General features: G+C 36.0%; 1 protein-coding gene across 2 annotated transcripts in view; it reads left to right on the top strand.

Annotated features, from left to right (window-relative positions):
• Positions 1-21,960, top strand: part of SYT12 (synaptotagmin 12) — a 1,960,217-nt gene that overhangs the window by 1,575,841 nt on the left and 362,416 nt on the right. For both annotated transcript variants that reach the window (XM_044067306.1, XM_044067305.1), the window contains one exon: positions 11,304-11,696. In XM_044067306.1, coding sequence (XP_043923241.1) covers positions 11,304-11,696 — 393 coding nt within the window. The remainder of the gene's footprint in view (positions 1-11,303; positions 11,697-21,960) is intronic.

The raw sequence follows: 21,960 nt of genomic DNA, 5'->3' as shown, positions 1-21,960 counted from the left end.
GAGACTCAAACCCTCATTTTTCTTTGTAACTGAAGCTTCAGTCAGTGCCTATATCAGCTTCTTCCTTAAGGTCCTTTCCAGGGCTGCAGTTGAATTTCTCTTGGGTTCTGTTAGCCAAGTTTTCTTCTTCTACTAACTTCTGTAGTGAGATCCCTTGATTTCTTCTCTCTCTCACTCCCTAGGACCAATGAATTGTCTCTCCCTCTCTCCCTCTCTCTGTTTGGACACAATGACCTGTCTTCCTCTGCTCTGAATCTCTGAGAGTCATATGATGCCAGATCTCATGGTCTGTCTTCAGCTGCTCTAAGCTCCAGCACTTCCCTCTTCCAGTTGGGTAAGCATCTTTGGCTCTACCTATGGGCCAAGTACTCATATTGCATTTCAGACTGGGTTCCTATACTACATACTGTTTATAATGTGATTTTTGGGCTGCTGTTTTAGGGACTATGAGAAATCTCTTTTCAGAACAGGATAATGCCAAGGTAGTCATATTGTTTCCAAAGTGTTATATCTTAGTGGCATGCTGTAAGTTTCATTTAAAATACCAAAATGTGAACAAGAAATTATTATTTATTCAAATCTCTGTAAGCAATTACTAAAAGAAAGGTAGAAGCAGGTCAAGCAGATAAATATAAAACACAGTCCATATCTGTATTTAATACTGCTGTACTACTTCTTCGCAGTCTGCATTTAGTAATACAGACATACATAGAAATATTTCAAGCATCACCATTAATGCCCTTCTAGCCTGCCAATATCCCAAACCAGTTGTTCCCATAATAAGTGCCAAGGCTGTTCTTAAAAATATATAAACAAATGCTTGCTTTAATGTAATTTGGTAGTCTATTATGTGCATCAGCTGCTCTTTCTTTCAGAGAACCAATTAGTACACTTCTCATTCCTATAGAATGTTCTACACAGGTTGTCTGATGATTCTCTACTACGTTTTGATAACCCCCCAAACATTCCCAGAGGTAGTTGTCTCTAAATGCCCTATATACCTGAATAAGATCTCCTCTTAAATAGCTATATGAGACAATGTACAAGTTCAGATATTTCAGTCTTTCATATTAACTTACATTTTCGCAACCATGGATGCCCTTGCTATACTTCTGCTGTACACTTTCCGGTTTACTCATGCTTGTTTTCTTATAATGTTTGCATATTGTTATTCCACACTCAAGCTTGGGTCTAAAGCATACCTCTCAACTGTCCATATTTTTGCAGAATGTCCAGAATTTTGCCTCATTGTTTTGGTTTTGCTCATAAAATTGTGGTTTTCTAGCAAATCATTTGCAAATCATTGAGGAATCAAGTCAGAATATAATGACAGAGATTTGAGTTTCAGGCTTCATACCATTCAGATAAATTAATTATAATTCAAAACCTGTTAGTCTATCAATGAAGTTTGTAACAGCAATATTTAAAAATGTCCCTATTTTTGGGCCTTTGTCCCCCCATTATTTATGGCTTTGTCCAGATTTCTTGCTCTAAGAGGTTGAGAGCTATGGTATAATGTAATTAATAAACAATGACATCATTATTTCTGATTTCCTAGACTTTATAAATATTTTTATACAATCTACAGTTCTATAACTATCATTAATCAATTGTCTGCTATGATTATTCAAACTCAAAGCTGAATCTACCCATATGAGTACAAAGGTCCTTAAATGAATCTACAGTTTCAATCACTTTGTGCTGTATTAAATATTCACCTTTAAATTCATGTCTCACAAATCTCATATGCTTATTTTTTTATGTATTTATCAGCATATTATTCCCCTGTACCCAAATGGTCAATTTAGTCAAGTTATTTTGCAGCCATACTCTATCTGTAACACATGTAATGTGTTTACCCAATTTTAAGTCATCCACATAAAGACCGTAGAACACCTCAGATGAAAAAGTTAAGTCTGTAAGATACAATCTAAACAAGTATGGGCCTTGGAAAGAGTCCTGTGGGACACCCTGACTTTAACCAAGAATTTCACCTGTCCAATTGCTGTATTATATTTGCCATGTTCTGTTTGCAAGCCATGCAGTTATCCATTTTATCAAGAATGCATCAGTACCTAGTTGTTTTAATTTATTGATCAGTGTTTTATGTATGACCCTGTAAAATGCTGAAGTTAAGTCTATATAAATTACATCACAGCACAATTTTTCATTCATAGTTGTTGTTCATATATTGTTATAGAATATCATGTTACAGGTAGTATTAGATCCTTTTTCAAAATATACTTGCTGATATATGGTTTCAACTCCCAACCTTTCCAATTCCTACAATAGCTTATCCAAAATTCCCTTCTCCATTATTTTTCCACAACATGACAATAGACTTAAGGGTCTGTATGGCTCTGGGTTTGTCCTGCTTTTCTTTCCCTTAAAGACAAGTTTAATAAGCACATGTCTCCAATCTTGAGGAATTTCTCCATATTTATGCATTCTAGTAAATAATAGATATGATGGTACTTTAAGTTCTTGCTGAAGTGTTCTTAGGTCATTATTGCTAATTCTGCTTCCTCCCTGTGCTTTGTTCAGATCAAGTTTGCATAATTATTTTTCAATATAATCCATATTGTTTTCAGTATTTGAGGTTACCTGGAGAATGTCACTAGGATAACTTATCACCCCCTTCGTGGAGACAAACTGTTTTGCAACATTTTGTAAATTTATTTGTAATCTGTTGTGTCTGAGAATAAATTTTAGAATCTGCACACAGCTTATCAATTTTTATGTATTCACTCCTTCCACATCTTATGTATTTATAAAATGGTTTCCTATTATGCTGAATATCCTCACATATATTTTCTTCAAAATTGTCTTGATCTTATCTCACGCTGTGCTTAATTTGTTTGTCCAGCTTATTTTATTTTTCAAAGTTATCAATCAACCTCTTTTCCATTTCTTATATTTTTCGTCTCTTACCTTAATCAGGTATCCTGTTCTTATGGAAATATATCCTCATGACACTGTATGTGTAGATCCTGATGTTAAACATTTTATTTTTATGTTTGCACTCAATTTCTCTTTCAAAACGTTTCACATTCCTTCTGCAGTTTTTCCACTGAATGCATCACTCTAGTTAGTTTTGCATAGTGACTGTTTTGCTACCATAAAATCTGTAATTAACCTTCTGTGCATTGATTTCAGTTTGGCAGAATTCTGTAGCAAAAATTATCCTTTGTAACCCTATGATCACTGCACGTCAACAGTGGTAAAACCTGACATGAAGTAACAGTGATTTCTTTAGAAACACAAACAATATTTAGTGTGTTCTGTTCCCTGGCAGATATTTTTACAATCTGAAGCAAGTGTTGCACCTGAACATATGTTGTAAGTAATTTCCTTGCTAATGTTGTTGAATCAAAATTATTCCAGTCTGTTCCTGGTAAATTAAAGTTCCCAGACACTATTATTCTTCCCTGATGTGTTTCATACAGTAAATGTATGAATTTCTACAGGTCATCAGCACTTGACTTTGGTGATCTATACACTCCAACAATTGTTCTGTTTTACAGGGTTGACATTATTGTCACAGTTGTACAATATATAGTATTGGTGTTTATCACTGAACATGTAGTAATCACAGGTCTCATAACTATCATTACTCCCCATCATATCACCTCTACCTGATTTTTTTGTTAGAATGTCTGTTACAGTAAAAACATTTATACCCTGATAGAACTGGTTTCCAGTCATTGTTCTTTAACCATGTTTCACAAACAATAACACCATCAATCTTGTGGGAATGTAGCAAAAGTTATAATAATAAAAAAAAACTTTATTATTACTGCTCCTAGCATTAACAACTATCAGAGATCAAATGTTGCTATCTGTGAACTGTTAAATTTTCGACCTTGCAAAAATCTTGCCTTATGTTTGCCAAATATTGCAAAATATTTGCTGCAAAAATTGTCTTCCTTAATCTTAAAGAATGCATGCCATCCTGTCTGAACACATGTGCCCAAAATTAAGCTTGTGTATTCTACACATTTCCACTTTTTTAAATGGGACATTTTTTTTTCATGTAGGTATTTACCCCAAAAATCCTTTCATTCACCATGACCCAACTTCCTTTCTATCTGATCTGTGAAAAATATTTCCTAACACCTTTACAAGCTATGGTATCTAAGAGGGATACAAGTTCTTTACTAATAGTCAGAGACTATTTGCGAATGAGTTCATTTGGACTGACATGAATAAAAACAGATCCCTACTTCTTTACATCAACGTGTTCTAAGGCTTGTCTCACATCCTCAGTTTTTCTCATGGCAAACATAATTTGATGTTCATTATATTCTCTGCAGATGTAAGTATCAGTTCATCTAATAACTGAATCTCTAATTACAAGAATATCTTTTCTGATCAGATCCAAAAAATCTTCAACTTCTAATTTAGTAATATCTGCTCTATCAATTGTTACAAAGGAATGATCTTCATCACCATTAGTCTTATTAATCCCACTGTTTTCATTGCACATTACATTTGCAAACATGTAATTCAAATCTAGCTGGCTTTGTACATCTACAGCTTGAGCCATATTGTCAATATCTGTCTTTCTCATTTTTTTCTTACAGCAATGTTCTTCAATCCTTCCATGTTCAATTTTGATTTCTTCCTTTTTCATCTGCCCCATGCCTTCTTTTTTACCTTCTGTTTTGGAAAAAGGTTGCCTTTTTCTGTAGGCTGAAGGTTTTCTGGTAGAAAATTGTTATCATTCCCTGTAATCTGTGTGTTAAATAACAAAGCAGTGCCCCTTTTGTATGTATTCTGTTTACTTTACAGACATTTATCAGTTTCTTTTACTTCCTTGTTATTTGTTGTGAACTTCTTCCTTTCTTTTTGTGTTTCCTTCTAAACACTCTGAATCTGCAGATTGCTAAATATTTGTATACAGAATTCCAAAGTTGTCAGGGGCATTGTCTTGTTTCATAGGGTTGAGTGATCACTACAGGCAACAGGCACACCCTTTCCTAAATGTGTTTTATTTGCTATTTGCCTAACATTATTTATCTCACCTGTCCAGTTATTAATTTATGTAACATCAGTTCTCCATGCCATGCCAATCGCACAAATGCAATCATCAGTAAGTCTAGATTTACTACTAATACTCGTGAGCAAATCATCCAGCTTTTGACATGAGAAACACAGATCACCAGTGTAATTAGGTGTTACCTTTAAATATACTTAACATTTATTACACTATACAAGATATTTTTGCTTTAGTAAATAATTAATGGCAAAATAATTTAAGGAATCCATATTCAGTTGCAAATGAATAAAAAAAAATCTAACAGAAATGAATAATCAAAATCAGTTACGGCAGAATTCAAAGAAAGTTTAATCAACTTCTATGAGAAAAATCACACAAACAATATACTGTACAACTAAATACAGTAAAGTTATTGATGTGACCATACACGTTCTGAAAGTCAAACAAAAGTTGGAATTGTTTTACATCACGCACAAATGCTGTCAGTAGCTTCTGCCCACTATTCGTCACAGTCGCACCTCTTTTTTTAACAGTAAAGATCAGTAAATCCCAAACCAAGACAGGATTGTTTAGATAAGCTCTGGATTGCCTTCTCTGCAATCTGTAAGACTTTATAGCTGAGTTGGTCCCTTAGGATGGCCAGAGTTTGCCTGCCTAAAACCTATTCCTTTCTAACAACCAACAGTAAAAATTAAAGGTAAAGCAACAAAATGTAAATCAAAGTAAATCTTTTTGTCTTCAGGCTATCCCTTCCCTCCTAAAAACAGAAAATGTAAGTAGCATTTTTTGGTTGCCATTTGGACAGAATTTTGCATGTGAAGGGTCAGTTGCTGCAACAGGAAAGTCATTTATTACACTGAGAGGAGTTATTCCACTAAAATCAAGCTGCAGTGGCTGTAGTATTAATGCCCACAACTCTGACAGCATGAAGATTCCCCCATGAAGCAAGCAAGGGTTTGCCCTGCTATAGCATCCTAGAAAATGTCTCAACTGACATGTATTTTTTAACTAATTTCTGTTGACTAAATTTCCAATGTTTTATTAAATATCAGAATAGAAAATAAAACAAACATTAAAAACTGAAGAAGGGAGCAGGTGCATTAATAAGTAGAATAAACACAAACTAATCGCACAGAGGTTGAAGAAATGTTTTACAGAAGAGTATAAACATTCTTCCAGTGATAAAACACATCAAATTTTTGATGACCTAAAATACCGTAAACAATTTCTCTGAAGAATTCCAAAAGTGAGACAATGAAGCCTGTTCAATAGCGGTCGACATCCTAGAGAAGTAATATTTAATTAAAGCAAGGGATATTCTGATTATGGTGCAGTTCTCTGGGGACATCCTGCTATTTAAAAGAAGAAAGAAACAGATGAGGCCAGTGTAGTTTATCAGAAACAGGAGCATTAGATAGCATGAAGTAACTTAATGTCAGTTCTCATTTTGTATTTTTTTCTAATAAGGCATCTGAGTGATAAATTCAATTAACTTTTTTTACAGTGGAAGTTTTTGTTTGTGTGTGTGTGTGTGTGTGTGTGTGTGTGTGTGTGTGTGTGTGTGTGTGTGTGTGTGTGTGTGTGTGTGCATGTGTGTGTGTGTATGTATGTGTGTGTGTATTTATGTTTATGTTTATGTGTGCATGTGCATTGCTGAAATAATTTTTTTAATTCATTTTGTAACTTCTGGTATGATATATATATATATATGTATATATATATATGTTTTTTTTTTTTTTTTTCCCCCTAGAGTGTGTGTCTGTGTGTGTGTGTCTGTTTGTATGTGTGCATATTTTCTCATTGCCCCATGACTAAAGAAAGCTAATAATCTGACTGTTATCCAGAACTAACCATTAGTGTGTCAAATGACTGGCATTTGCTAACAGGTCAGTGATAGTATCCGAGTTGAAATGCCTACCTGTATGCATAACAAAGAAACAGAGAACAGGAGTGGCATAGTGATGGAGGATGTTCTTAGGCTGTAGGGTTAGCTTTCTGGCTCAAGGTACTTTGAATAAGTAGGGGATGTGGGATTTGCAAGAGAATAGGAGAGGTTCAGTGGTCATTAAGGAAACTAGAGATGAGAGTGGATTCACTAGTAATAACAAATGTGAAACTGTAGGAAAGGCAGCAGGTGAGCAGGAAAGATAATGGAATGGGGAAAGGTCGAGACAGAGGGAAGAGAACATGAGTAGACACTGTCTGGGAAACACATGCAAAGGGAAGAACAAAAGTGGGAAATGCAACCATGAAAGAGACAACAAGTTGAAGGAAATAAATATGGAAAATGGGTGTATGCAGCAAAGAATAGTAATGAAGGGAAACACGGCCAGAGGATCCAGCACTATAAGGAAAGCAGAAGGGAAGCGGAACATTTATCCAGGTGTTAGGAATGAAGGGTGAAAGGGCAAGAAAATAGCAAAGGGCGTTAGTAAAGGAATAGGAGGTAAGATAAGGGGAAAATGTGCAATATAGTTAGTAACCAGAACAGACAGACAGGAGGCTTATGAATAATTAAACTGGAAAGGAAAAGGCTGCAGACAAGCGGGTGGTGACATGCTGCAAGAAGGGAAACAGCTGGCGGTCCACATTAGGAGCAAGAAGAATTTTGTTTTTCCTCTGAAGACTCAGTCACTGAGGTGATTGATTGTCTTGGCAAGGAGAAAGAGAAGACCAGGTAGGATCATTATGTAGTGAATGACATCCTATTAATAAGAAGGGAGATGCAGGCAATAACACAGGTAGACTGTGGACATTGCTGGCATAACAGAAACGCAGGCCAGTAACAAGAAGCATGACACATGGAGGTGGAATAATGAGCTAAGTGTAAGGCCAAAGAGGAGGGAATACATGAAGGAAGTAGGGTCAATGCATAGAGTAAATGTCCCTATAGTTAAAATAAAGGAATGGGGAAGGGGAGGGGAGGGAGTACCCCACCATGTGATCTGTGCTGAGGGTAAGAATGCAAGGGTAGAGGCAGAAGTCAGGGATTTTAGTGATTGGATTATGATGGGCTGAAGTAGAGATTAAAACATGTTTTAGATGTACTTGGGATTAATAGAGGAAATAAGCAATACTTTGGAATATAGTATTCACCATAAATACCACTTTAAGCAATATTTTGTAATAATATTCTTATCTAAATGTTCTACTTTCTGCAATTTTTACTTTATAACTTTGTCACCAGTTAAAATGTTATCTTTATTTGCCTATGTTCATGTACTGCTGTAAGTTTTTTTCACATGTTTTTTTTTTTATGTAATTTCATTTTGAATGTTGGAGCTTATCTCCCCGGGCCTCTACTGAAAATGGACATATATCCAGCTAGACTAGCCCGGTCAACAAATGTAAAATAAAATAAATAAATATATCTGTTTAATATATGCCCATGGCTTGGGTCATGGAAAGAAAGAATCATAGGAACAGTCCATCTACCAGTTATCAAAAAAAATATACATAAATGGAAAATTTGGGATAGCAGATAATGGCTTAAGGAAGACATAACAAGAACAGAAGGTTTGTATGACTACACTGAGATGTGAGATGTGCAGAATACAAGGCATATAAAAGGTGACAAGGACAAATGTAGATGGGCAAACAGTGAGATGATGGTAGCATAGGCAAAATCCAAAAGGGGTATGACAGAAGAGGGAAGGAGAACGCAGACTTTTAGGTATACAACAGAAAGGAGAAAGGGAGAGAGAGATAAATCATGGCTGAGTAGGGATGGAAGATAAATCACAGAAGGCATGAAAAAATTAAGGTACCACATGGATATTTTGCCATCATCTTCAAGAAGGAATGTAAGGGGAGAATGGGAGAATACTGAAAATTTTATTTTAATTTGCGTGTTCTGCTCCTATGCTGTGCTGGATCCAAAGTCTTCTTAAGACACACAGTCTTGCTGGCTGTTTACTGCTGAATCAGAGACACAGGGCTTTGCATGACTCTGTCTGTAGTCTGTTTAAAGCACCAAGCCTTTCAAATTGCACACTGATAAAGAAATATATTTTGCAGCTATAAGCACAGTTACAAATAACTTATTTTATAACAAACAACACGTACTCTTTCTGTCAGATTGTAGCATATATTTACAAAGTTTTCCTTCATTACAGATATGAATGATGACTTCTACAAAATACCTCTCTCTGTCCCTTTCTCACATAACTGTATTACTACAATTGTAATATAGAGTGCTAGTCACGCACATAGATGATGTTATTTCCTCTCGGTATCTTTTTTGGCCTTCTGTGGGAAGTTACATAATGTCTGTTTTTTTTACTTTTCTATTGTCCTGTCTGCAGTTCTGCTGATATGAAAATGCAGAAATGCACGCAATCAAAATAACAGAAGTATGAAACTAAACGTCTGTTCTGTTCCTACTAGAAAAACATCATGTATTGATGAGTTTATAAAAAAGGATGTCTGTTAATAGATGTTTGTTCTGCAAACATGAGAAAATCATATAATACTCGCTTTCCAATATTGCTTTGTTAGGCTTTTTCTTTTTGATGCTGTGAAGAGAAGCCTGTCTGTTATACATACAGTATGAATGCACATTTTACATTGCTAAACTCTATACATATATTCAAGCAAACTTTTTATTCTATGCTTTATCTTTCAGCATATTTACAGCAGAATTAATTTCAGCCTTATATTCATAATATCTAACAATTCCCTCTTTTTTAAACATACTCAAAACACTTTATACTGATGTATTTTGATCACATTATATAGAAAACACATTAAGAAACAAAACCTTTACTCTTTTTTTGATACAAGTCAAAATATAATTTTACATAGTTAATACAATAAAACATGTATTACTATCAAAACTGAATGTATCTAACAACTTTTTCTTTTGCAGACCATTCTGTGAAAATATTTTATCAGTTATGAGCTGTCTGCTTTAATTTTATTTTTTAATTTATTCTTTTGTAATCACAGAATTTAATTTATGACTTAGAACTGTTCCATTAACTCTTTGCAACTTTTATATTAACTATAAGAGACAAGAACTATGTGCTACTGCAAGCATGTATACACTGCTGAAAATATACAGGTTCAATGTCATTTTAACCATCACATTGTGGTCATGTCTCTGAACTGCTCATTAACATCTTGGTAAAGTACTGAACTTAGCTTAGATAATAAATATTTGAATGCAATTATTTCAGTATATTTAATACTTAAGGATTAAAAAAAACATGATTTATATACTAAAGAATGCTATGTACATATTAGTCCATTAGCTGTATAAGTACAGTATTTTAATATAATTTTCCTCTAACTGGGGTAAAACCAGTGATATTACAACTTGACAAATTACTTTTGAACTTATTACAATGTATCCTTTACAGTATGTATTTACACAGACTGCTTGCTATTCATGCATTTCAATCTAGTAGGTACCCTGGACCCTTTTTTTTTTTTAAACATGGTTTTTCACACATATTCATTACTAGACATTAATTTCATTTGTACTGAATTCTTCTGCATTTGTACATATAAAGACTATAATTTGTACTGAATTGTTCTGCATTTTACATACAAAGACTATAAAGTACATTTAGTCTAATTTTACAAATTTAATAACATTAATATTAAGCAAAATCTTGGAAAATGTTTGTCTTTTTAGCAATATTTAGTGGAACTGGCACCAAAGGCATATGTCCTGTTATTTTAAACTACATACTTTTTTATACCAACATTGTTTTGCCAAAAACATAGTAAAATAGTGACCATTCTTGCTATTAGAAACAGCTGTCTTGTGACCAAATTACAGGTGATGTTGACAGGGCAGTAGTAAAACAATGGCATCTACCTTGACTTCAATAAGTCCTTTGACTCTGTTCCTCACAGGCAGCGGCCAGATAAAGTTCAAAGCTCTGGGGAAGGATGGAGATGGGTGATCGAAACTGATGCATGAGTAGAGGGTAGGAAAAAGAGGGATGTAGCAAGACTAATGAAATCAGGAATAAGGGACGTGACTACTGCAGTACTGCATGGTCAGTACTGGGTCCCGGTTGTGCTCTTCAGTGGGCTCATTTCAGGCATAAACAACAGAACAGAAAAGAGGATCAGCATCTTCAGTGATGACATAAAATGATATGGTGCAGTGCAGGATGAAAGGAAAGATTTTCTTTCCAAGTCAGTAAAAAAGTAGCAACTCAGGCACACTGCAAAGTATTGCATTTAGACCATTTTCTGAAGCATTGTTTGTCATATTTTGTATTATATATGTTTACTGAAGTATTTTAAAAGCATAAAGTTATCTTTTGTTCTTCTTTTTTTTTTTTTGCAGAGAGCAGCAGCATCAAATCATAGAAAAGCAGCGGATAATATGCCATCCAGTCGGAAATCAAGCCTGAAGATGGATGATCCTTACGAAAACATAAATGAGCTGGGAACCTTGGAGCTAATGAACAAAGACCTTGATTTTACTCCCTATGGACCACTGAAGAAATCTGTTTCAACTGATTCATTATGTTCTATTTCTTCAATTGCAAATAACTTTGGTCATGACTTCACTGTGGGGCAAATTGAAGTGAACCTAGAATATGATATGAACTCAAACATCTTATGTGTCACTCTGGTGCAAGGCAAGGATCTACTGGAAAAGGAGGACACAAATTTTGACTCCTGTTTTGTACGCATCAGCCTGCTGCCAGATGAACAGATTGTTGGCATTTCCAGAGTAAGTTCATGCTGTGTACATGTATGTGTGCATGGGGAGGGGAGTGTGTCATCTGTTTGGAGATGGGTTGTGTCAAAGTCACAAAATTATGCAAGTCTAATTACTGCCTTCATGAATAATGCATTTAAGATTATTAGCCTAGTAATGTTGATGTGTTTTTACTAATGCAGAGATGCAAACATATTATCTGCATTCTAACAGAATGTTTTATCTTATTAATGTTGTATTATCTGCTGTGTAACTGCAGTACAAAGTTAAAGGCATTTTCCAGTCTTCACACTCTTACCATATAATGTAATTCGACACTAGAGGTATATACTGTATATCACAAATATTGCTAAGGTAGTTCTTTATTAAAAAAAATAATGGGTTCTTCATAAGGTGGTTTCCTCCAACACAGTAGTAAGTACAACAACAACAACACACACACAAACGCTTGAGCTACATTCACCCACACTCAAATCATTCCTCTGAGGTACACAAGCAATGCAGTTTCTGTAAGGTTACTAAGAGAAAGCCATATGCTAAAACAGATGACAGCCAAATAGACAATGATTTCCAGCACTGAATTAAATGGGAAAAAGCCTCAGTCCATGCATCTAGCTGTGATGGTTTATCCACATAACTTATGTCTGTTGGAAATGCATTCAGCTGCTTTTAGTATGTGCCTTTTGAAAACCACATGAAAAAAGTACTAAATAATGTGTATTTTATCGTGAAAAATATCAGATTGATTTCTCATTTGGCAACTTTCCTCCTGTTTCTATGGGGGTATACAAATTCAGATAGGCAACATTTCTAGACATTGATAAGACTATCATCTTTACCATTTTGACATACATGTATTTAAATATAAACAATGGGTTAAACAGCGATCTATGTTCAGCCATCGAATGGAGCTTCCACCAAATGGCTGAACATCGAACCCTGTCCATCAAACGTTCACTCAGTGAAAATTAATTTCATCAATAGGGAAAGTAACTAGTTGGCCACCACTTTCCCATCTGCCCTTTTCCCCACTGTATGATCTCAGAGTTTACATATATATATATATATATATATATATATATATATATATATATATAGATATAGTTAGGGGTGGGCTTGAAATACTGCAGTAGGGCACATGGGGAAGTGGTGGCCAACTAGTTACTTTCCCTGTCAATTAAATGAATGTTCTATGAATGAATGTTTGATGGAGAGGGTTTGATGTTCAGCCATTTGATGGATGTTCCGCTTGATGGCTGAACATAGACTCAGACAGAGCTTCTGTACTTCCTTTGTACTCAGGCTGATGTGAGGTTGAATGGTACTAAGTGGAAAATCCTTTGTATCTAATCATACCTCTCAGCCTTCAGACATTAAAAATCTGGCCAAAGTCACTTGAAAGTTATTTACATCTAGTCCAAAATCTAGACACTGAAGTAACATAAAATGTACTTAAGAAATAAGTCCTCACACTACACAGAGGATTTGACTGTCCCTCTTATAGGTTCATAGGTTTATACTAGGCTATCTGCCCTAAGGCATTTATAAGCCTAGCCCAGAGTTACAGAGCCAGCGAGGTGCTCTGCCTCACATGGCCTATTTATATCTGTGCTAAGGTCTAGTGGATCTGGTAGATTTGGATTTTTGAGGTGGAGCATGTCCATTAATTCACTGAATAGAGCTGGAGTTTCTTCAGTCTGGCAGCATATGACAGATTTTGGAGTCCCTTTATCCTTTTGGAATGAGGCGGCCACTGTCAACCTGGGTCCCCAGGTCCCTGATAACCTCTACCTATATGGTATCTCCGAAGGGTATTACTATACATTTTTGGCATTTAACTTCAGGCCATGGCTCGAGACCCCAGTTTGCAGTCATCTGCAAACTTTGTCGAGTCTGACATGGCATCTTGTGACATATGGATTTACATTTAAGCTGGTAAGTTTCTCTATAATACCTGTAGGCTGTATGGACTGCCTTTCCTCATCAATGGCCTTGGTGACTGTTTTGAAGAAGTCACCAAGTTCAAAAGGCATGATCTGCCCGTCCAATGTCTGCAAGTCCCCTATGTCTTTGTTTATGAGCTCCATTATGCTCCATAGCTTTGCAGACCAGGCTTGGTTTAGGTCCTCATTGAGTTCGGGGACACCATCCGTCCCATGATGTCTGGGATAGTTATCTCTCCTTTGGGGCACTGAACCTGTCTGCCAGTATGTTGGCAATGTCTGTGGGTTCAGTGATTTTTGTATCATTTTGACTAATTCTGAGCATATCTGGGCCCAGGTTTCTAACATAGCTGAAGAAGGGCCTATGATTGTCTTTTGAATCTATGGCAATTCTTCTCTTAAAGTTGGCCTTGGATGATTACTAATAATGATCATTTTGCTCTATCATGTAACAGCTTTCTCCTCTTATTGTAAAGTTTGTTTATGGCTGGGGTCCACCAGACTGGATGTTTGCCCTTGGTGGAAAGAGTCTTGGTTTATTGCCTGATCCATGCAGTCCTGGAGGTGTTCCACTGGCTCGGGGCCTTGAAGGATGGATATCCAGTGAGATTAGTTTATGATCTGATCATGATGAGATCTAGTATTGACTAGTTGTTCCATGGCATTTGAATTTATGAACTCCAGGAACCTTTGGGCTAGAAAGTTTGGGCTTGAATAATGTAGTCTATATTCGGGCAGTTGAAGTCACCCAATATAATGGTGTGTTTGAGATATTTATACCCTCCAGTGTCTTCAGGAAAGGCTGTGTGGGTTCCTGAGTTTGAGAGGGTGGCGATTTAGACTTCTGGCATTGAGCAGCATTACCCTTAGTTTCTTCCCATTTTTGTTTTCTTGATTAAAAAATAATGGTGACATTTACACAGGGGAGCTCTGCTGAAACATGTCTTAGTTCTTTAGAATAATATAAATGATCAGTATAAAAAAACAACCATCCCTTCTCCACAAAGTGTTTTGACCCCATCTGGTCAATATCTTGAAGAACTACCAGATTTATCATTCTCTGAATAACTTAATTTTAGAAGAGCGCAAACCTCAGCTATTGGCTACCTTCAGTACAATCATGTCAGGATTTTTGCTTGCAAAATTCTCTAATGGGCCATCTGCACATCACAGTGTCTTTCGGAATATGACCAACCTCTATCCATTGTGTTGGAGATGTCAGTTAAATTCTGAAGGTATGCAGGAACACGCATCTTATTAATATGACTTATTTTCATATTTCTAGGAAGAGATGTAGCTCTCCTGTAAACACATTTTGGATATAGGATTGCAGAATTAGAGCCCTGCTGTTAATACTTTTGGGGTAAATGATTACCCGTAAATGCTCACTTGGTTCTTACAGGGCTCTTTTTAGGGACTTGTTTGCTGTAAAAGATGAATGGGTGTTATGTACCATCATAACTTTTGCCCACAGAAGGAGAGCAAAGATGTAGAATCCTAAAATATGCATTTAACCTGGCATTACTTAGACAATGTAGCCCTGAGGCATGGAATAGACCTTAGTAAGTAGTGAACATTCAGGCCAGTGTAAAGCCATGTTGTGCAGGACACCAGTAATAAATTTAACAGACAAATTACATTAGAAGATATATTTTATAAACATTCTCTTCTTGTTTTTCCTCTCCCCACTTGTGTTGCTTGAAATACCAAATGTGGTCTACCCATTTAACAACAGACTGGAAAATTCTGCTGCAATCTGCATCCAGGGTATCCCTCACCACTCCTATTCTCTGACCACAGTTTTTTATTATTATTATTATTGTATTTTAAATCATCTAAGCCCAGTCTGAAATGGCCAAATACCAAGTCATGGCATTGAAATAATATTGTTCTTAGGAGTACTCAGTTCTTGAAGCACTTTCTCCCAACAGTTACCCTAGAAAGTCAGATATTTAACTGGCAGTCTTGTTTGACTTGTCAAGATTTTTCTTACATACTAAGAATAAATTACATTCTGTATATCTGTAAACTAGTCACAAGGAAATTTCTTGTAAACACACACACACACACACACACACACACACACACACACACACACACACATATATATTTATATGGGTCCCTATCAGTTGATCGAGTTTTCAGAAAGTCGAAATTCATATGGTTGAGACCATATGATCGAGTTTTTGAAAACTCAAAGCTTTAGAATGGAGAATGCGGTACAGTGCTTATCAGGAAATTTACCCTTTTCCTCACTGTAGTACGATCTTGGAGTTGGTATATCTCATTACTTCCAAGTGGCATCTCCAGGTGCATCTTGGAGTTAACTCCTACTGACGCCTCTAGGCATCAAATATTGCTTGTTTATATTTACATTAATGATTCCAAAACCATGCTATGTGCAAGATTTTAAAAGATTTCATCTTAAAGCTTACACAATGGCAAACACAACTGCATTAATATTTGACCTCTGTCTAGCACACGTAAATATACATTAACTGTTGTTTTTATGATATTAATTTATATAGACATAATTTTCACATTTTTCTAAATATCTCAACAACCAAGCAACACAAACAGAACTCCTTACCTCATTTGAAAAGCTCTCAGCTAGATGAATAAAATGGTGCTAACAGTATGTGTGTAACTTGTGTCATTGCTGAGATATTTTAAGTTGTTTACAAAATATTACCAATGTAATAGTTGCGGTGTTTACTGTAACTTATAAAATTCAGTTTAAGACCTAGAACCTAAGTATAGTGGTAGTCCACTATAAAATAGTTTGTGCTGAAGAGTAGGCTATTTATACTTCTTTCATAACCCATATGGTTACAGAAATACGAACATTTGTTTGAAATGTAAGGACATAATTTGATTCTGTCAAAAGCCTTAGGCGCCGTCCATTGGAAGTTACAGTGCAAACTTCCTGATCTCCTTTGGAGTGAATGAGATATATAATTTGCAGGGGGTGTGGAGGATGCAGGGGTGCTTGCCCCCTGGAAAAATGTAAAAAAACAGTAGATTTTTTGGGGGGATTTTTTTTTTTTTGATGCTCGAGTTTTCAGAACCTTGATCATATGGTCTCAACTGTATGAATTTTTGAATTTCTGAAATCTTGATCATCTGACTTAGACCTGGCTTCCCACTTTTATAACTACTAAGTTTGCCTCTTGAGATTTAAATGATCTTCTTATAAGAACATGTTTGCTTTCTCCATGCCACTGATTTTTCACTTTTCATATCTGCAGACATAGCCGTCGTTAGGCACCTGCCAAACCCATGGCCACAGGAAGACCCCAGTTATCTCTCACATACAAGGACACCACTAACAATGTGCAGCCAACTTGCACACAAGTGGCCATGAGTTTCTCTTCCTCCTTGCCTGGTTCTCACAAACTCGTAATTACGGCAGCATCATGCAATTCGCGGCACAACCAAAACTTTAAATAAATTGCCTTCCTGTAAGCTGTGATGTCAGCTGAAAGCTGCACTCCATCAGGTCCGCTTCAGTTAAACAAGGACCTGCTTAGTTGCAGCAACCAAGAAAGAAAGTTATGTTTTTTTTTTTCTCTTCAAGTTAGTGGTCCTTGCAAAGCAGTTCCTGTGTCAGTTGCCTTTAAAAAGGCAAGTGTGTAGCAAGCATTCCTTTCTCTTGTTTTTCAAGTGAAAAGTTTGCTTTGCTACTTGTATTTTCAGGAGATCATTTATTGGATTACTGATGGCAGGAAAAGGACAAGGCCTTCGGAAGAAAGCCTTTTTCAGCAGCAATCATTGAGACTAGCCAAGGAGCTGTATTTCCAACTGCCCTTGTAAGTGCAATTTTTAAAAGCTCTGAAAAATTGTCCTTTTAAAAACAAATTTAAAAAGGCTGAACTGGTCTGTGTGGTAGCAGTCAGGGGTCAACCTTTAATTTTGTGTGAGCAGAGGATTAGTGACAGCCTTCTACTGCAGAAAAAGGTAAGTTACTGAGTAATTTTTTTTTTAACTTTTGGGGGGGGGGCACAGGGAAAGGAGGACTGTAATATTTGTCCCCAGAATTCTTGGAGGATTGGGGGGTGGGGATAGAGAGAGGTTTTGGTATAAATAGTTTTATTTTAGCTTTGTCCAGAATTCTTGTGCTAAGAGATAGGGTGAGGGGCTTGTCTGTTTTAATTAATGTCCAGATACTAGTTTTTTACTCAGTCCTGCATAAGATTAGTCATATTTTTTATTTATTTACTTTTGCTATGTCTGGAATTGTGCTGAAAGTCTGGTAGTGGAGTGATAGTGACTGTGAAATGTTGTAGATGATGATTTAATGTAGACTAATGCAAATCCTGTTATTCTAGTATTTTTTTTTTATGTTTGTAAAAGCAGTATTTACAACTATCTTTTGTACTATGCCTTTGGTCTAAGATTTTTTGCTTTGTCCAGAATTGTTGTGCTGAAAGGTTGGGCGGGGAGTACGGGCTGTGAGAATGTTGTAGAATGTCTTCATATCTGTTTGGGATTTTTTGTTCTCTCTCATGAAAAATTGAGTTAAGTCAATCCAAGACCTGTTCTAGCATCTTTGTAAGTTTATTAGATGAGTGTTTAAATGCCCGATGTTATGCCGCTGCCTGTTTTTATTTTTTGCTTTGTCTAGAATTGTGCTGAAAGAATGTTGCAAAAGGCACAAATATAATTTTAATGCAAACACTGTTCTACAATTTTTTCTGCATTTATAATAACGTTTAAAACTATCTCTGATGTTCTGCCTTTGTTTTGCAATTATTTTTGGCTTTATCTGGAATTGTTGTGCTCAGAGGTTAGGAGGATGGTAAGGGCTGTGAAAATGTGGCACAGTGTTCTAATGTTTGGTATTTTTGGTCTGCTTCTCATAAAAAAGTTGGTTCAAGCAATGCATACTACTGCAAAATCTGGTACACTAGCATCTTTACTGGTTCATAAGCCAGGTGTTTTAAATCCCTGATGTTACACCTTTGTTTTGTTGGGATTTTCTTTGTTTATTTATTTTTGCTTTATCCACAATTACTGTGCTAAGAGGTTGGTGGTGGGCATATGGGCATTGTGAAAGCTGTGGGACTGTGTGCTTGATATTTGTGGTCTGTCCCACAAAACAATGTGGTTTTCTAACAAAACATATGGGAAAGTACATTCAGTCATTTTTATAAGCATTTTTTAAAGGTTTTCCCTGATGTTTAGCTTTTGTCTTACACTTTCGGGCTTTGTCCAGAATTCTTGTGTTGAAGGGTTGGGGCGATGGCTGTGACACTGTAGAAAGTATAGGAATTATTGTAATGCACGCTGATGGAAAATTTGTTGTATTATCTTTATACATTTAAAACAGAATGCTTAAAACTATTGCTAACATTATATCTCTGCTTTGCAATTAATTTTGGCTTTATCTGGAATTCTCATGCTGAAACAGGTCTATTTAATAATTTTGAAGTCTGACAACTTTGATGCTCTTAAGGTTGAACTTTAACGTTTGAAGTTGCACAACTTCGAAACATATAACGGTGATCTCCATAGAGTGCGGGGAAGGGAGGGGGGGCTTGCCCCTTGCGTAGAGTTTTTTTTTTTTGTTTTGAGTTTTAAATGGGGTTTTTTTTGACATTTGATGTTGTCAGACTTCGAACTTTCAAATTCGACCTTAAGAGCTTCGAAGTTGTCAGACTTCAACAATATGATATAGACCCTGCCAAAACATTGGGAGGTGGCAGCTGTGAGAATTCTGCAGAATGTACTGATGTTTTAATTCATACTAATGCATACTCTGTAATTCTAGTACCTTTGTAAGTTTATAATGGCAATATTTAAAGCTATCTCTGATGTTATGCCTTTGTTATTGATTATTTTTCACTTTGTCTAGAATGAGCTGAAACATTAGGTGGGGGTAGGGGCTGTGAGAATGATGTCCAATGTTGAGATGTTTACCTGGTATTTTTGGTCTGTTACCTACAAACAAATGTGGGTTCATGGAACGCATGCTACTGCAAAATCTGTTCTAACATCATTACTAGCTCAGACGCCCAGTGTTTTAAAGCCCTAATCTTATGTCTTATGTGCTGAGAGGTTTGTGGTAGGGGGTATGACCTTTGAGACTGTTTGAGACCATGCCTGATATTGCAATCTGTCCCTCAAAGCAATTTGGTTTTCTAGCAAACTTTGAGGATTGAAGTAAAGCGAAGGGGCGCAGCCACACACTACATCCTCTTAGGTAGGGCCCCCAGCATGAGACTTGCTGGGGGCCCCCAAAATGCTAGCACCGGCCTATCTGCAGAGTTTCATATTTTCCCCCTTCACCCCCCTCTCTCTGTTTTAGACAGCCTTTTTTCCAGTTGGCTTGTAAACCTTAATAGAACCCTTTCATCATTACTGAGAGAATGTGCATCCATTTCCATCTGTGAGGGAACAGTCATTCCTGCTCTTTAGTATTCTATTGTTAGGACACTGAACAAGCCTTCCCAAAATGATTAAGGTCTCAGTTAAGATGCACCCATACTGGTACAACAAATCTTCTTCAACGCTCTTAGAGAAGTGGGTTTATGCCTTGCAATTAGTTATCTAAGGGTGTCCACACAATTTGAATAAATACTAACAAGCATTATTACAGATGTATCTTGTATTTATTTCACTCCTGTACCTCATTTCAAATCTAATCAACCTACCTGATATAATGATACTTAAAAGTGAAATGGTAATATCAAATCTGGTATGAGCACCAACCTATTGAAACATGAAAGCATTACAATGTGGTTCAAAATAATTCCCTGCAGCTATAAAGTAGTTTATGTGTCCAGAGTTGGCTAGTAAAGAGCTTGGCTTCACACTGATAGTTAGTTCACATTTTCAGGAAATGAAATTTGCCAGATTCTGCAGAATTTGCCATGCTATAAATTTCAAATCACTCCAGGTCCTACGTGGCACATCAAAATGACAGATGTTATCATTCACTTATATTGTCATGCCAAAATACTTTTCCATTTTGTGTCTTGAATACCACCTTGCTTTGAAGTCACTTAACTCTAAATGATTGGCATTACAAAACTACTGATATTTCTGGTTTAGCACAAAATACCTTATGCAAACTTTAAGCTCAATATTATTACACTACCCATAGCATCTAATGGTAAACTCAAATAAAATATGCAGTATCGAATATAACTCTTCTATTTCCTGTTGCTACGGTGAAACTTCCACTACTAGGTCTAATATCATTCATGAAACAGTAAAAACATAAATCATCTGAAAGATTATATTTATTAAGCAGAATATTAATGTGAAAGTTAGCATCATTACATCTAAAAGTATGTCACATGTCCTAGTAATGTGTCCACCATAAATCAAATTATTTAAACACAGAATTATCTGCATTGAAAGTACGCCTTAAAAAATTATCTATATCTTGTGTAAATGTTTCCATTTATTATACATAGCAGTTACAAAACAATACAGTATCAGTTAGAACATTAAAATAAAAATATAATATGGCAACTTCAGCAATGTACCCTCTTGGCAAATTAAAAGACATTCTACATTAATATAGTCACTTAAAGGCTTACATTTTGGTTATGCATTTTTCTATGCTTGCAATAGTTCAATGAATAAACATGCAATGATACAAAAATGAAGTACTGTCAAAAAAGCAAAGCGAACTGTTTAACGCTACCCACCAGATTCATATGACCTAAATTATCCAAATAAATGTTTCTACAGAGTGGTGGGGAGGGGGCACCTCCACACATAGGTTCTGTTTATACAAATTCTGAAGTTGCTTCACTCTTGAGGTGGATTTGTTGCCATCCATGTTTCAAGCACATATCATCAGAGACCCAATCATAATAATCCATGTTATTGTTATGATTAAGAGAGATGCTTTTATAGCACACTGCAGCACTATTGTTTGGCTGTTGCAAATATTCCACATCTCATTGAGTCAGTGTTGTACCCTTAAATACTACATCAGCAGCGGAATATTTATTCTAACATTTTCTGGGTGCAGTATGAGTTAAGATCAACAAGGAAAAGGAAGTGGGACTAAAACCGAGCCTAAGATATATCACTAACAAAGAGATACCAGCTAAGCAATGCAATTCACATCATGTCCTTTTGTTTGCATCTCACTAACCTAATATATATAGCCAAATAACTAGGAGAGATTATTTTTAACTTGTCTAGACAAAAACAAAAATTGTTGTGTTCATTGTACTCACTGTGTGTGAATGAGTGAGTGAGTGAGTGAGTGAGTGAGTGAGTGAGTGAGTGAGTGAGTGAGTGAGTGAGTGAGTGAGTGTGTGTGTGTGTGTGTGTGTGTGTGTGTGTGTGTGTGTGTGTGTGTGTGTGTGTGT

The sequence above is a fragment of the Protopterus annectens genome, chromosome 3.part1, assembly GCF_019279795.1.
Source record: "Protopterus annectens isolate FY-2018-M chromosome 3.part1, PAN1.0, whole genome shotgun sequence".
NCBI lineage: Eukaryota > Metazoa > Chordata > Ceratodontiformes > Protopteridae > Protopterus > Protopterus annectens.
The sequence above is the reverse complement of the archived record's forward strand: the minus strand, read 5'-3'. Positions and strand labels throughout refer to the sequence as shown.